General features: G+C 42.0%; 1 protein-coding gene across 2 annotated transcripts; it reads right to left on the bottom strand.

Moving 5' to 3' along the window:
* Positions 1 to 3,658: 3,658 nt before the first annotated feature.
* Positions 3,659 to 16,236, bottom strand: Commd8 (COMM domain containing 8). 2 transcript variants are annotated; one of them, XM_048415121.3, is made up of 5 exons: positions 16,098 to 16,236; positions 13,870 to 14,025; positions 7,249 to 7,401; positions 5,508 to 5,663; positions 3,659 to 4,499 (listed from the first exon to the last, which is right to left on the bottom strand). In XM_048415121.3, exons 1-5 carry the CDS (start codon positions 16,161 to 16,163, stop codon positions 4,479 to 4,481), a joined length of 552 nt encoding a protein of 183 aa, XP_048271078.3. In that variant the 5' UTR covers positions 16,164 to 16,236; the 3' UTR covers positions 3,659 to 4,478. The 2 variants fall into 2 exon arrangements, with proteins under 2 accessions (XP_048271078.3, XP_085547918.2); XM_085691792.2 differs by lacking the exon at positions 16,098 to 16,236 and adding an exon at positions 15,185 to 15,364.
* Between the last annotated feature and the right edge of the window lie 287 nt (positions 16,237 to 16,523).

Genomic DNA, 16,523 nt, shown 5'->3' with positions numbered 1-16,523 from the left:
AGCATATAGAATACAAAATAGACTGGACCATAAAAGAAAGCCTCTTGGCACATAATAATCAAAATACTGAAAGTATAAAAGATAGAAAAAAATGTTTTTAAACAGCAAGGGAAAAAGACCAAAAAACATAAAAAGGCAGGTCTATTAAAATGACATCTGACTTTTCAACAGACTGTGGTGGTCTGAAAGAAAATGACCCCAAAGGGAACGGCACTATTAGGAGGTGTGGCTTTGCTGGAGTAGGTGTGGTCTTGTTAGAGGAAGTGTGTCACTGTGGAGGAGGGCTTTGAAGGTTCATGTCAAGCCATGCCCAGTGGGAATCTACTTCCTATTGCCTGCATATGGACAAGCTGCAGCTCCTTCTCCAGCACCATGTCTGCCTCCACACCACCATGTTCCGCGCTGTGGTGATAATGCACTAAACCTCTGAATTGTAAGCCGCCACCTCAATTAAGTGTTTTCCTTTATAAGAGTTGCTGTGGTCATTGTATGTCTTCACAGCCATTGAAACCCTAAGACAGAGACTCGAAAAGTCAGAAGGGCCTGGACAGGTTCCATAGACACAGGCCCAGACTTGTACACCCAGCAAAACTTTTAATAATTATTATTTATTATAATATATATTATGATATTATGGATGGATGACATCAAGGAAAGAGTGTCTTCCAGGCACAACAGGACTATGAAAATATGAACTCACAGAGAGTGTGGCAGCATACACCGGGTCTGCACAGATCCGTACCAGATGTCAGTGCAGAGATGGGAAGGTAGACATGACTTTCCATCCCCATCAAAGAAGCTAACCCCAATTAGCAATCACACGCAAAAGAAAATTAGTTTCTCCAAGGAAGTCTCAATGGGTAAACAAATCACACCTAAAGGTAGGCCCGATGCCCAGCAGTAGGTAGCACATGCAAAATGAACTCAAAGGCATTTGGGGAGAATTATTTTTTGTCACATATTGCTTTCTTTGGCTTTACCATTCATTCATTCTTTCTTTTTTCATTTTACTGTTCTTTTGGTTATATTTTATAGTTTCTGATGGTCACTGTTTTATGGTGTGTGTGTATATGAGTGAATACATTCTAGTGCTCTTTCTAGTTTCTTCTTTGTTTTGTTTTACCCTTTTTGTTTTCCTTTTTTACTTGTCTGTTTATTTTCTTAGGAGAGGGAGAAAGAAGGCATGGAGTTGGAAGTGTGGAGAGATGGGCGATCTAGGAGGAGATGGAGGGAAACTGTGTATAATATACTGTATGGAAATCACTTTAGTTTCAACTTAAAAGTAAAATAAAATAAAATTAAGAAGAATTTGGACCATGGGCCACAACAATACTGCTGTCTCCAACAGGAAAATCCTGGCAATCACAGGCCTCTGTCCATCCTGTCATCTCCTGTGAAACAGCAGGCAGAATGGCCGTGTTCTGTCTTCTCCTGGTGAAGGGGAACACCAGCATAAACCCAACACGTGGCACTTTGTAAGACTGCCCAAATGGCAGGCTCCTGTCCCGGAGAGTGGACAGACCATGGTATGTCTAGATGCCAGGGCCCTGCTGAGAACGAAGGACAGCAGACTGCCCTGCTACTCCAGGAGCCTGCAGAGCAGACAAGACAGATGAAGACCAGTAACTCCCCACTGTGAGTAACAGGGAACAGAAGAGCATGTGGCTCATGCTCTGGCTTCTCAGGGCTGCCCAAGATGATCGCTCTTGATTGACAAGACCCAGAATAGTATAGAAGCCAGAGGGCTGGGATGGGACTAGCAAGAAAGAGTGGTTTGCAGCAGCCCCGGGGAAACTGTAGTACCAAAGTCAGACACCAGAGGGAACCAGAATTTGAGCACCTGACAAAGCCACAAATGCCACTAACTGGGAATTTGAGAGACAACATATACACACGAAAATCATGATTTTATAGAAAGGAAAAGATTCAACCATTAAGAGATATATGACAATGATATATACATGTGTTCTGAACATAAAAGCACATAATATAAAAGTCCAAATAGCCTATAAAACTTAGCTTACAGAAATGTTTTAGTGCATCAATTACAAGCGCCCTATACCAACATAATCAGTTAAGAGGAGAAACTAGTGACCATATGGAAATTCTCTGCCATCCTCTCGCTCTTTCTGTAAGTCTAAAGTTGCTCTCTGAAATCAATACCAACTATTTACAGGAAAGAGATCAAAGAGTATGGAGGAACATATCTGAGGACCGGCATTTGGAAAGGAACTGTCAAAACACAATACTCAGAAACAAAACCTAAGCGTCCACCTTAGCAATGGGCATACACATCTATCATTCAGTGAGGCATACAGACAGCAGAAGCGTGTTAGGAGATGGTGGGTGTGGCTGGTTGTTAGGATTGTTAGAAGCACAATGCGATTCCACCACTTGCACACCAAAATAGGTGAAATCAGGAAGAATGGCCACATGAAATACTGCTAAGGTGGATCTGAACGTTCACAAACTGGTGGGAATGGAAAGTGGGTAAAAAAAATCTCTCCAAAAAACTGTGGTGGTATCTTTAAACGGTAAGTATAAGCCTACCACATGACCAAGCTATGTCATTCCAAAGACACCATTTGCCCATAATAAGCTATGCATGCAAATGCTCATAACATTCTCCATACCATAATGGGCAAATGCTGAAACCACCAAAATACTATCAACAGATAAACAAACTGTGACAGTTATACAACATGATGTTTCTCAACAATAAAAAGGAACAAAGTAATAGGAATACAACTCAAAATAATGCTAACATCAAGCATGCTGGCTCATACCAGTAACCATAGTACTTGGAAAACTGAGACCAGATGACTGACATGAGTTCAAGGCCCAGTCTGGTCTACACAGTTGAATTATAGGCTAGCCTAGGTAACAGTGTAAGATCCTGTTCCAAAAAACAAAAAAGATTGACTGATGTCAGTGGTAAAGCCACACTGCCCTCCACCCATCACCAGCAGTAATTAGAAAAAGAACAAATACTTTATGATCCCATTTCCACTAACCTGTGGGACTGGAAGCACAGCAGTGGTGACCTGAAGGACCCAGAACAGAGATACTGAGGGCAAGAGAAAGCTTGCAGGTAGGATCGTACTCAGTACTTTGACCAGGGTGGTGCTTGCATGAGTATCTGTCAATCAAAATGTACCAAACTGGCACTTTAATAAGGACATCAGACAACATGTCGATCAAACTTCAAGGAAGAAGAAACAGGCTGGTAGAGCCATGCTGTGGGAGGGGAGAACAAGGAATTCCCTTGCAGTCCAGAGCCCGCTGGACCAGGCCTCCTGAGGGGCTGTTCTGCAAGCCATCAGTGCTCCACTGACTTGTGGGACTTGCCCAGGAGGGAACCAACAACCAGCTGAGCACAGCATTAAATACATCTTCCATACCCGAAATCTCTTAATGAAAAAGTAGTACACCGAGGAACGTTCTGTCCCAAGCTCCTCTTCTAATCCCACTCTACCTCAGCCCACAGAGCAGTACTCGCTACCTGCAGTTGTACGGAGGGGACAGTGACTGTCATTGCTCTGGACGGTCAGGCTGTGGTGCCTGACAGCCACAGAACTGCTAACAGCAGGGACCAGTTAATTACATACCAACCACTAAGGTACACAGGAAGTCACCGAAATCAAGCAACACCAGACACTTTTAATCGTTCAGAATGTGTATTTTTAAAGGCAGCTGATATGAAAAATGGCTTGTGTTACAGTTAATGCAATACCATCCAAGAGCTCAAATTTCATATTAAGAATGTATAAAAACACACTTGTATATGAGTAACAATATGTACACTACACAATCAAGGAGAGCTTCCTTTTTCTCAGACCAGTCTCCCGAGCAGGTGGGGATGTGCAGAAAGAACAATATTATTTTCATTTCTTATAGTTTTAGTTCATAAAATTCTTAAATCCCAAGTTATTCACACAAATTTTCAATGTTTTCTTGTTCATATTTGATAACAAGCTTTTGTCTGAAACTTTGCAACTGAGAATCCCTTCTTTGAAACATGAAAAGACATGCAACTTCCTGAGTTGCATATGCAGCTTATGCGTGCTTTAAAAAATTATTTTCCAATATCATAAGTTATTTATTCATAATGCATGCCTTGCTATTCACATTTAAGCAATGGTCCTGTATGTCTGAGTTTTGTGTATTTACATTATTCCAGAACTTATTTTTACTGTTTGATAAAGCATTATCTACAAAGATTTCTCAAATATTTAATAAATGAGACAAACCAATCATTGTGAAACCACAAACTGAGACTTCAGCCTTTTCATCTTTCATTTTATGCATTCCCTATCAGTCATACAATTTCCTGTGCTTTAGGGCTGCTGACAGATTTTCATCTCTGTAATCTCAGCAATGCTTCCTGCTCAGCCTGCTGTAGCATCCACCCTTGAACACAGCATTCGCTTGCCATGGTGCAGCAGTGAAATATGACAGTTGAAATTCACCATTTCCAGTTATTTTAACTGCAGGACCACCTTAAAACACAAATAGGGAGAAGCAATATCAGGTTAGACTGGAATGAAGCTGCTAGCTGCTAGGTAAACTCTGAAGACGGACAGGAAGAGCAACAGGCAAATGAGGGCAGGGGCTTATAGCCTCTGCCAGCCAAGATTGCTGCTCTCGTCCTCAGCACCGATACCAGGCACTACCATACCCAATTCTCACACACACTTCATCCAAAGGCCAACAGGCTTCCTTGCTGGACATGAGAATCAGTTGTGAAGGCAAAATTAGAATGTGAACAACTGTAGAGAGTGGGAAGAACGTGATGTTTCAGGGCTTAAGAGGGCCAGAGGATCTAACACACGATTAGCAGCCAGGGAGGTGGTCAAGAACAGCTGGGAGCCAACCCGACCAGCCCTCTTGAGAAATGCTGCCCAGTAACAAGCAAATCCTGACAGCTTCCTCCCAGCCAATCCCTGCTGTTTAAACTGTTTTCTCACATATACTGGGACTGAAGGGCTCTGCCAATGTGAGGATTTGGGGACTGATTACGTCTATCACATCTCAGCTTCACTTTGTCGTAACTACAGTTATAGTTCATCCCCAACACCAGAACATTACAGAAGCAATTGTCTAACATCTGTCCATCCAAGTAAGACATTTCTTTTTGTAGAATAATTAATTGGAGAAACTTGAGAATCAACTAACGTCATGGTCTCAGGGTAAACATTTCATTTTTAAGTTTAATAAATACTGGAGGAAAACAAAAAACTACGGTTGCAACAGTACTGCCTTTGTTTCAGAAATAGATAACTTAGAACTTGGTAATTGAACACTGTAATTGAATTAATTATAATTAATTCAACATTTAAAGTAGAATTAAACATCTCAACAACATCCCAACAAAGTATTTTCTGTGCTTGATATAAGGTATCAGTAAAATAAGATGCATTAAAACCCTGCCAGAATTCTACTCTTCCTACCCAAGGGCACACTAACACTTAAGCATGTAAACCACAGGATTCAGTTCAAGCACACACCTTATTGGCTGCCTCCAAGGAACTGATTAGATTCTGTAGCTCCTCTTTACTCATTTCAATGGAGTATGGTTTCACTTCGCCGTTCTCCTTCACATCCAGATGGAGGGTTAAAAATGGCATCTGTAAAGTGGCGATCTTGTCACTAGAAAGCGCGAGCTGTTGAAGGTGAGAAAGACAATAAACAGTAAGTTGTACGCACAACAAGCACCTGAGTTTGGTGAGAGCACATCGTCCCTGTTTGCCTATAAACACTGGGAAAGAGGAACAATAAATTAAACACACATTCAAAGATCAGAAGGAGAAAGGAAAGGAGACAGAACAAATACAGGAAGTGGGCAGGAAGAAAGGAGCCAGCACCTTGTCCAAAAGCCAGCGTCTGGATCAGTTTGGTTAAACAAGACACCTTCTTCAGGTTCATACCATGTCTTCCTACAGAAACTCAGAAGTCCTGAAAGTGTCCAGAACCAGAACTGCTAAAGATTCCAAGATGGCAGTTCATGTATAAAAGATGAAAAATACTCAGAAACTCTTAGAAATTAAGCAACTTAATTCTTGATTGGCTATCAAACTGCTGTTGAATATAGAATCAAAATATCACACCCAAAGGATATCTAGTCTTCTGAACATAATTATAGTATCTGCAACTGGCCTTATCTTTGCCAGGCACATGGTCTCCAGTGTCTCAAAGAAATTTCACAAAGCATGATTTTAAATTCCCAGTCATTCTTTTCTGGTAGGGGTCCTATTTGCTTAAACATTTAAGTCTGGCAACCAAAACTAAAGGGATTATCAAATTAATACAAAAGACTGCATAGTTGAAATAGCATCCACAGGAGCTTGCCCGAAAGCTCGGCATGTCTCCCGACAAAATGGAAGCCTGAAGCCGTACCAGTTAAGCCACAACTTGATAAAAAACTGAATATCCTTCATGAATGCTATATAGCATCTCTCCCCTATCATCCACACTTATTTAAATGCTAAATGTTTAAATGAAAACCTTTCATTTAGTTTAGCACTGATTAACTGCTTTTAATCACTTGGCCCATCAGTGTAACAGGTATAAAATCATTTCAAATTTTGTCTGTATTGCATACTTCCTACACTTCGAGCTTTGTGTTAATACAATAAGTACATTAATTTTAAAAAAAATCTTAAACATGACTGAGTCACAACAGAACCACAAGGCCCATTTTCTCAGCCAAGACAACTCTGTCTACACGTGGTTATTCCTTTTGTCCTCTTAATCCACCGAAACAACATGAAGCACTTTCTGGATCTAAGACCATGCTAAACTCAAGGAAGAGAATGCTATCTGTTTTCTGTCTACTAGTTAGGTGCCTTAAAAGAACAGAAAGCTGTCCTGAAACTGTTTTCTCTCCACTCAGCACGACCCTCTCACCCTCATTCCACAATGTTTTCAAAACTGTACTTTATGATGACATACACTTTGATAAAGTTACGGCATCTAGAGAACCCTTATCAAGACCATATGCTATATACACACTTCTCCATGTCTGACTGAAGGGTCTAGGAAAAATCAGGATGATGGCACCACACACAGTCTGGTTGCTTAGAACGCTCTTGATGTCCAAGTTAATACAAAACCAGCAATTTATATAAGCTTTGCTATTACCTTGGAACAATGTAGTCTCAAAATAACAAATTGTAGGTATTTTTATTTTAAAAGAATAAGTATATCTAAACACTACACACAAAAACATATAAATAACTAGATTCTTACCTTTAACTGCCAATCAAAATCCTGTAGCTGTGCACAAGAAATACCAACTATTTCTCCTAACAGGACCTGCTTGATCTCGCTTTTCCTACTCTTCAAGCATTTCATAACAGCTTCTTGATGGCATGAATTCAGTTGGCTCAACTGCTGGAGTGTCTGTGGAAACACACACAGATGGTCAGAGGAGAGAAAGGGACCTCTTGTTCCAATGTAAACACGTGCCCACCCTCTTCCCATGTCTTAAATGGCGGTACAATGAGGAAGAAATACTTTACTGACTACAAAGAGCATGAGCTGAGAATGAGCAACCAGACGAGTGTTAACAAGTTCCTGCCAGTCAGAAAGAAAAGAAAGGGACTCACTGACAAAGCTAGAGAGTGCACAATGCACTGCAGCCCTAACAGCAAGGAGTTTTACAAGAAATAGGAGGAGAAACTCAGGAGAAATCTCAAGTGCTAAACCTGTGTGTGCCTAACTGGACTGCTTCAAACTACGCAATGCAGCACAACTCTACCTCCCAAACGTTGGAATGAAAGGCGTGTGCCACCACCGCCCAACAAAATCCTACAGAATAAAGCACATATTCTCAGAGATACTAACAGTTTCCAGCTACTGAGAAACTCACAGAAAGCATTAGTACATTTCAGAACATAAAAATAGTAACTTCCACTTAATCAAATGATACAACATATATAAACCATAACCAACAACTTCAAAACACATAGCAGTTTCAAATGTATACAGTAAACCATACACTGAGTCATTCAAAAACTACATTAACAGTCTGTACTTCTGACAACTGGGCAGTTAAATAGAAGTGAATGAGATAAATTTTTCCCGATATAAAAACTAAGCAATTCAATGCCATTAAACAAAGAAAATCAATGGTGCAAAAACTCTTCCAAAGGACAGGAAAAGAGAAAAACAAAAACCTTCCCAAAGTCACTCTACAAACAGATCAAAACCAAAGAACTTAGCAAGAGTATTATAGGAAAAAATTCACAGGCCAGTGTCACTCAAATAGAGATCCAAAAACTAGGCAAGACACTGAATCATTCAACCAATGCACACATGAAAAAGAGTAATACTTCATGACCAAACTGGATTTATCATGGCAATGCAAGCTTAGATTAACATCCAAAAATAATCAATACATTAACAAAATAAGGGGAAATAATTCAGAAAAAAAGTTGATAAAATGTAATAGCCATTGATGATTAAAAAACAAAAAGTCAACTGGGTGTGGTGGTATATGCCTTTAATCCTAGCATGAGGGGAGACAGAGGCAGACAGATCTCTGTGAGTTCAAAGCCAGCCCGGTCTACAAAGTGAGTTCCAGGACAGTTAGGGTTATTACACAGAGAAATCCTGTCTCGGAAAAAACGGGGGAAAAAAAGTCAGTAAAGTTGGAAAGAAACTTCTTCAATCTACTAATTAACACCTATAATCATGCAGCTAATGACTAAAGATAAATTAGTAATTAGTAATTTTCTCCCTAAGGTGTGTGGGAGATAGGTCTACTACCACAATTTTTTGTTTAAAAGTGTGTCTGTGTGTATCACACATATACAATATACACACTAAATAAACTAAGAAAAGTATTAGACATGGAAAAGAATATAAAAGTTCAACAATTTCTACATCCTAACAACAAACAACTAAAGAATAAAATTAAAGCGTACTAAAAACTGCATCTTTCAGAAATATAACCAAATATTTGCAAGACTTCAATATTAAAATTATAAATCATAGTCAGGTAGTGGTGACACTTGCCTTTTATCCCAGCACTCAGGGAGGCAGAGGCAAGTGGATCTCTGTAGAAAGGAGCTGCGGGCAGGCCTGCTTTTCTCCTCACCCGGCTCCCGCACGGCTAGCTTAGTCCCAGAAATAATAACACACAAGTTATATTCATTTAAGCACTGCCTGGCCCATTATCTCTTAGAGAGTTAGTTACTGACTAACTCTCATATCTTGATATTAACCCATTTCTAATAATCTGTAGCACCACGAGGTGGTGGCTTACCGGAAAAGATTTAGCATGTCTGACCTGGTGGCTGGCTCCATGGCGTCTGCCTCACAGCCCTCTTCCCAGCATTCTGTTCTGTTTTCTCCGCCTACCTAATTTTCTGCCCTATCAATGGGCCAAGGCAGTCTCTTTATTGACCAATGAAAATAACACAATAGACAGATAACCCTCCTCCATCATTTCCCCTTTTTCTGTTTAAACAAAAAAGAAAGGCTTTCATTTTAACATAGTAAAATTACATATAACAAAACAGTTATCAAGCAAGAATTACAGTCACAATATTTATAACTAAATCTTTATCATAATAAAGGAAAACTATAACTACGACTATCCATTCTTTAACTCCATTAAAGACTCCAGAAGGATATATTACCTAAGTAAACAAGAAGTAAGCAACTTCCAAAACTCTAGAAATGACAGAGACATCTCGCTGCCTGGACAGTCACCCAAAGTTCCTCTGTATCGTTGGGGCACCCATCTTCAGCCTTCAGGCCCATAATATCCAGAGACATTTTCATGAAGCAGGAAATTTCAAAGGCAATTCAGTCACTATCTGCTGTGTCCTGCAGAATGTCTCGCAGACTCTTTCATGAATCAGGAACCCCGAAATATCATCTCACCTTTAGGCAAGTTCAGCAGTCCTCTCTCTGCGGGTTCTCTGTGTCCAGTTTATACAACAGTCCAGGCAAGAGCAGTTTCTTGCCCAAATGGCTAACCAACTCCATAAGGAGCCTCTTCGATGCCCATCTTCCTCTTGAAGTAGACTGGTGCTGCCAGGAGCAGACATGTCTCATTGTCATGAAAAGTCCTAAGTTATTAAAACATTATATGCCATGCTCTGTAGTCTTTGAAAGATATGAATGTCTATCTGAAATATATCTATGCACTTCTAAAAAAATCAGACTAACATTACTACAAGCTTTACTATTATCGATGATTATCCATTAACAACCTATATTTTCTAATTATACATTACATTTTTAAAATGAACTACACAATCACAATACATCAGTCAAGATCAGAAATATATATACATATAACAAAATTGACCTTAAAATCCATACCAATGAAATTATTCATATCTATATCATATCCCCCTTTAAATGTAAAAGAACATTTATAAACAATATTTGGGAATATGGACGTAGTTATTTCTCTCCAAACTTCTTCCTGCTGTATAGGGGCGCAGTTAATCAGGTCTTTCATGGTAAAACCTGTCTGCCAGGTTCATCTCAGTCGACAGTTGAGTGAAGTAATTTTTTGAGGGTGTTCACAGCAACCTTTCAGGAGGGCGTGGTCTATCATACCATACTGGGATAGAAGCAATACACAGGGTCTCATCCTCTGTGAAAACAAAAGAAGAACCTCCTTTCCAAAGTATCACATCCTTAGATCCAAATTCAGAAGTCAAGGTATTTTCAACATATCTATCTTGGATTAGTTCAGCAGCATTTATAAACAAAAGTCTTTTAGCAGCTGTTGCTCCTTCCTCAGCATTCAAATAATTCAAAGAGAGCATAATAGCATACAGTATTAAGATTCTCTGTGTATTTTCCATCTTTATGCAGCTTTATTTTTAACCTCTATTTCTTTTATTTTTACTTTTACTTTTTGACACAGGTTCTCTGTATATCTTTGTCCTGGAATAACTCTGTAGACCAGGCTGTCCTTGAACTCACAGAGATCTGTCTGTCTCTGCTCCCCAGTGCTGGGATTAAAGGCATGTGCTACCACACCTTGAACTCAGAGATCCTTCTGTCTCTGCCTCCCAGGCATTGGGATTAAAGGTGTGTACTACCACACCTTGAGGTCACAGAGGTCAATCTACCTCTGCTTCCCAAGTGTTGGGATTAAAGGTGTGTACCACCACATCCAACTACTTTCTTTCTTTCTCTTTTACCCTAAGAACTTTAACCTTTAGCCTGCATATATTTTTAACACATAGTAAACCATTTAGAGGTTTTCTTTGTCTTTGAACCTCTCTTTACTGTATCTCTCTTTTTTATGACCACATGAGTTCAAAACCGTGGCTTTGACGGTTAGACCCAGTCCATTTTTTAGCTTTCCAGACTCATATTAGAGGTACCATTGGAGCCTTTTACTGCCACAACTCTATGGCGTTTCAAGGTCCCTGCCAGCAAACAAGCTGGAGCATTCTGCTCACAGACCACACTCAGTCGGACTGCCTGCCTGAAAGAGTCAGAGTTTGCCCTGGCAGGACGGCCCAGAAAGACGGCATTTTAAAACAGCGCAGCGTTTTTCCTGCTACGACTGAAAACCGAAAAGCATGCGTTCAGCTTTTCATCAATACCATTTAAGTGTTTCGCAGCAGGACCTCTTAATGAGCTACAAAGTTTTGCAGCTAAAGCTGAGTCAGGAAGCCTCTCTTAAATGAGAGCATTGCTTGCCTCTAGCAAGCAGAACAGACCCGAGAAATTGCTGCCACCAAGAAAACATGCTTTACTCTATTCTTTCCCAAACTTTCTTAAGCTTTCTGTGGATTCAGTTATCCACGTTGGCGCCATCTGTAGTGAGGGGCTGCAGGCAGGCCTGCTTTTCTCCTCACCCGGCTCCCGCACGGCTAGCTTAGTCCCAGAAATAATAACACACAAGTTATATTCATTTAAGCACTGCCTGGCCCATTATCTCTTAGAGAGTTAGTTACTGACTAACTCTCATATCTTGATATTAACCCATTTCTAATAATCTGTAGCACCACGAGGTGGTGGCTTACCGGAAAAGATTTAGCATGTCTGACCTGGTGGCTGGCTCCATGGCGTCTGCCTCACAGCCCTCTTCCCAGCATTCTGTTCTGTTTTCTCCGCCTACCTAATTTTCTGTCCTATCAATGGGCCAAGGCAGTCTCTTTATTGACCAATGAAAATAACACAATAGACAGATAACCCTCCTCCATCAGATCTCTGTGAATTCGAGGCCAGCCTGGTCTACAGAGCAAGTTCCAGGGCAGCCAGAGCTACACAGAGTAACCCTGTCTCGAAAAAAACCTAAACAAAACAAATATACATGTATATAAACAATAGAGAGAAATGAAGGCCAGCCTTTGTCCACAGGCTAGGAAGCTAACTAATGCTGCCAATTCTCCCCACATAATCTCGAGATTCAGTGTAAGCCATATGAAAATCCAAACTGACAATCTGATTCTAAAGTGAATATGGAGACAGAAAGAACCAATGAGAGACAAAGCAACCTTGAGGAAACACGATGATGCTGAAGGTCTTCTCCCAGCTGGCATCAAGGATTAATGTAGCATATCTGTAATGCTGTGCTAATTAAAACGATGTAGAAACACCAAAAACTGCCACAAAGAATAATGGAAGAGTCCAGAGATAGACCCCACACGTGACCACCTGATTTATGACCAAGGCTGGACAGCACCCTTGTGAGGCAAGGACAAGCATTCCACAAGATGGCACTCAGCCAACGAGATACTAAGCAGAAGAAAGTGAGATGGCCCTTGCCCCACACAAAATTATTAATTCAAAACCCATCTGAGAGATTAGAGAAGCTAAAACAATCAAGCTTCCATGAGGAAACCTACGAGATACCTGCTTACGTTTTCAATACAACACTGATAACACCAAGCATTGAAAGAAATACTGGGAAACTGGATTTCACTAACTTCAGACCTTCTGTTCCCCTAAAGCCCCACTAGGAGAGTAAGGAAATAAAGGATGAACAGATTCGATGAATATAGTCAAAGAAATGCAGGTCCAGAATATCGTCTGGTAAACAACTCACATAAATACGCACAAACAATTCTCGACATGTTGTAAAAGCCACGGCCCATGAGGTCCAATGCTAACTGTCTACTCCCAGAAACCAGAACACCAAGGCTGGTTCTTTAACATCCTGCTTTCTTCTGTATACTTTTAAAAGTGTTACAGTGGGAGAAAAAAGAACTAACACAAAACCACAAAGGCCCCAAAAATTCAATTCAGAATTCCTCTCACTCATAATTAGATGTTTCAGGTGTTGCATCGTGTAAAGCCTGTGTTGAGCCCTCCCCTAGAAGCAACGAAATCCACAGCAGAGCACTGGGCTGAGCTCCCAAAGTCCAGTTGAAGAGTGGGAAAAGTGAGAATATGAGCAAAGAGGTCAAGACCATGATGGGGACACCCACTGAAACAGTTTACCTGAGCTAATGGGAACTCACCATCTCTGGCCGGATAGGGAAGGAACCAGCATAGGACCAAACTAGGTGCTCAGAATGTGGGTGACAGTTGCATGGCCGGGATAGCCTGTGGGGCCACTGACAGTGGCCCTGGGATTTATCCCTACTGATTGTATTGACTTTTTGGAACCCATTCTCTTTGTAGAGATACCTTGCTCAGCCTAGATATAGTGGGGAGGGCCTTGGTCCTGTCTCAAAGCAATGTGCCAGACTTTGTTGACTTCCCATGGGAAGCCTTACCCTCTCTGAGGAGTGAATGGGGGGTGAGGTAGTGGGAGGAGAGGAGGGAGTGAGAACTGGAATTGGTATGTAAAATGAGAAAAGGTTTTTTTAAATAAATAAATTTAAAAAAGTAAAACTCTGAGTAGTGCTTATTATTGGGTAAAGAGATCAGGAGTGAAGTCACCTCTTCATCTGAAAAGTTTTTGCCAACTACAGCTTTGAAAAATGTGGCAACATCTTCCAGAACTTGCTTCCATTCGGCAGACTCCCAAACACTGTGATAATCCTGGTGGGCGGGATAAGCTCGGCCACACATGCCATCAATGATTTTGTGAAGAAGCTGAGGACAAAAAGGAAACAAAAGCACTTTAAAGTAGATGACAAGACAGACGTCTCTTCCTTGCAGAACTGCCCTTTTATAAAGCCAGTTGAGATCGAAAGGTAATGATTTTTAAGACTTATGGTTGGGATTTTTTTTCATCTTGTTTTTTGTTTTGTTGTTTGGAGAATTGTTTTGTTTGGTTTGGTTTGGGGGGGTGCTTTCTTTTTGTTTGTTGCTGGTTTTTTTGATTTTATTGTTGCTTGAGGTTAAAGTCTCATTTCTGTGGTCTAAGCTCATCTTAAATTTATGACAATTCTCCTGCCTCCACCTCCCAAGTGCTGGAATTACAGGTATAAGCTTCCAAATCCAGCTAAACTCCAGACTTTCCATGATGATGTCTACCTTTAGAAACTAAAATAACATTAAAGATGCACTGTTGGTTTTTTCCTGAATAGAAAATATTACATTAAAAAGTTTTCCTTCGGGGTCCTAAGGCATCATTTCTAGACCAATAACCAAAGTCTGACGTTCACATCCAAGCCTCCCACTGAAGCTCTACCGACTTGACTCTGCCATGCCTCCACTCACATCCCATGCACTCTGCTGCTCTGAGAGAGCCCTGACCATCCTTTCCTCCTCAGCATCCCCTTCACTCTACACCACCAGCAACAGAAAGCACATCAACAAACATGAAAGGTGTTCCTAGTGAGGGCAAAGAAGCAAGGAAAGGGTTATGTGAAAAGGATGAGAAGCTGCCGGGTGTTGGCAGCCACAAGCCATGAGCATACACAGGACTGAAACTAAAACCAAAACCACACAGCAGGTTTGGGAACTGCAGCTACTGAGAGATAGGGAAGGGTCAAAGGGTACAAGACTTTTGAAAAGGTGAGTAGGGACCAAATCACGGAGGCCTTGCAGACAGCAAAAAAGAGCAAAACGTTAATGTATGCTCAATTTTCATTCAGTGTTGACCTTATTTTTCCAAGATTTTGCCAAAATATTGGGAGAGGAGGAGAGTGTGAGAGTCAGAGACTGTGGTGACAGACAAGGTAAAGAGGTCAAGTAAGGGGGAGGGTCCAAGAATGATTTTCTAGATCTAGTAACTGGGTAGGAAGGATGGCACCACCCAAACAAAACCAGGGCAGGGAGAAACCCAAGCAGGGAAAAAGAAGCTGACCCCAAACACGGAATTCTCCACAGCTGTGGCAGAAGGCGGAGGCTGGGAAAGGAGACGGCTGGCTCCACTCAGAGATTCAGGAGTCAGGGACATTGACTGGAGAAAAGTTTTGACCATCTCTGTAAGGGACAACAGCGGGCGGGAAAGTTCAGAGACTTGGTCCATACGTCAGAGCGTGGGCTTTAGCTTTGGCCCTGGCTCGCTGGAAACATCTAGCAAATTCCTCAAACCTGAGGCTGACATTTCACCGCCCTCATTTGTAAAATCAAAGAAAAGGTGTACAATGTTTTCATTGTCTTGACAATGAAAAGAGTGAAGTTAAATTACTTTCAACCTCACCTACCCTATCCCCATTACAACCTGAGCGGAGTTTGGGAAGGAGGACCATACTGGAGACTTAGAAAAGAAGTTTGGCGCGGGCAAAGACTGGGTGCTACCACTAAATACTTTCATGGGAGTCTGGACCCAGAGTATCCTGCAGGGAAAGCCTGGCTGTTAGTCCCTGGTCCCCACAAGCTTGACTTTGTGAGTGGGTGTGTTTTCAGCGGCTGCAGTCACCTCTTCGCCACTCTAAAAAAAGTTGGTGGCCGGTAATTTACCGGTTAGGAGTTGGTTCCAGCCGCCCACCAGGAGACGGGCCCGCCAGGGTCTCACTGCATCCTCTGTACCACACTAAAAGGATTCACAGGTGGCTTTCGGGAGGTCTGACCTCAAAAATGAATGACCCACTCGCGAAAGCAACAGACCAAGGGCTCCACCACCACGGCTTTCTAGGTGTAAGGCGACCCCGCACACCCAGGCCAGGGGCAACCCAGGGTCGCGCGCAAAGTCCCTGGGCCGCCACTCTGTCCCCAGGCGCCCAGGACTGGACGTCCCAACCCCGCCCTCCCATGCTCTCCCCGCGACCCCTCACCGGGGCGCCCCGCTCCGGAGGCAGCTTCTGCAGCCGCCACAGCGGCGTCCCCTCTTCCGCCTCCATCCCAGGAGAACCGAGGACCCCGGTCACATGACAGATCCGGACCAAAGGCTGAAGCTAGGACTCGCCCACGTGACCTACCAGGGGGCGGAGCCGGCGCTCTTCCACAAAGTCCTTGTGCGCCTGCGCAGAGCCTCAGCGGCGGGTTTCCTGTAGGCGAGAGAGAGACAGTCTTTCCTGCTTGGGAGAAAGTCTCCTACGTGTCTATTTTTTTATTTGGGGGAAGATTTACAGACCTCAGCTTGGCTGTGACTGTGGTCAGAGACCGATCTCCTGAACTTTTTTCACGCTACAGAAAATCATCTAGTAAGGGTAGCCGCAGTTTATATTTGTGTGAGCCCAGGGCCATTTCCCAAAAGATCC

Source organism: Myodes glareolus, chromosome 8, assembly GCF_982192425.1.
Source record: "Myodes glareolus chromosome 8, mMyoGla1.1, whole genome shotgun sequence".
In the NCBI taxonomy this organism is placed as follows: Eukaryota; Metazoa; Chordata; class Mammalia; order Rodentia; family Cricetidae; genus Myodes; species Myodes glareolus.
This window is presented reverse-complemented; position numbering and strand designations above follow the sequence as displayed.

Bases quoted from the DNA above. Each gene is read 5' to 3' on its own strand.
- Commd8 (XM_085691792.2), bottom strand. From the start codon at position 15,349: ATGGACCAAGTCTCTGAACTTTCCCGCCCGCTGTTGTCCCTTACAGAG. The intron at 7,402-13,869 runs GTGACTTCACTC...GTGTTTCCACAG, and splicing joins AAAACTTTTCAGATGAAGAG to ACACTCCAGCAGTTGAGCCA. The intron at 4,500-5,507 runs GTGTGTGCTTGA...TTGTGTTTTAAG, and splicing joins CCTTGGAGGCAGCCAATAAG to GTGGTCCTGCAGTTAAAATA.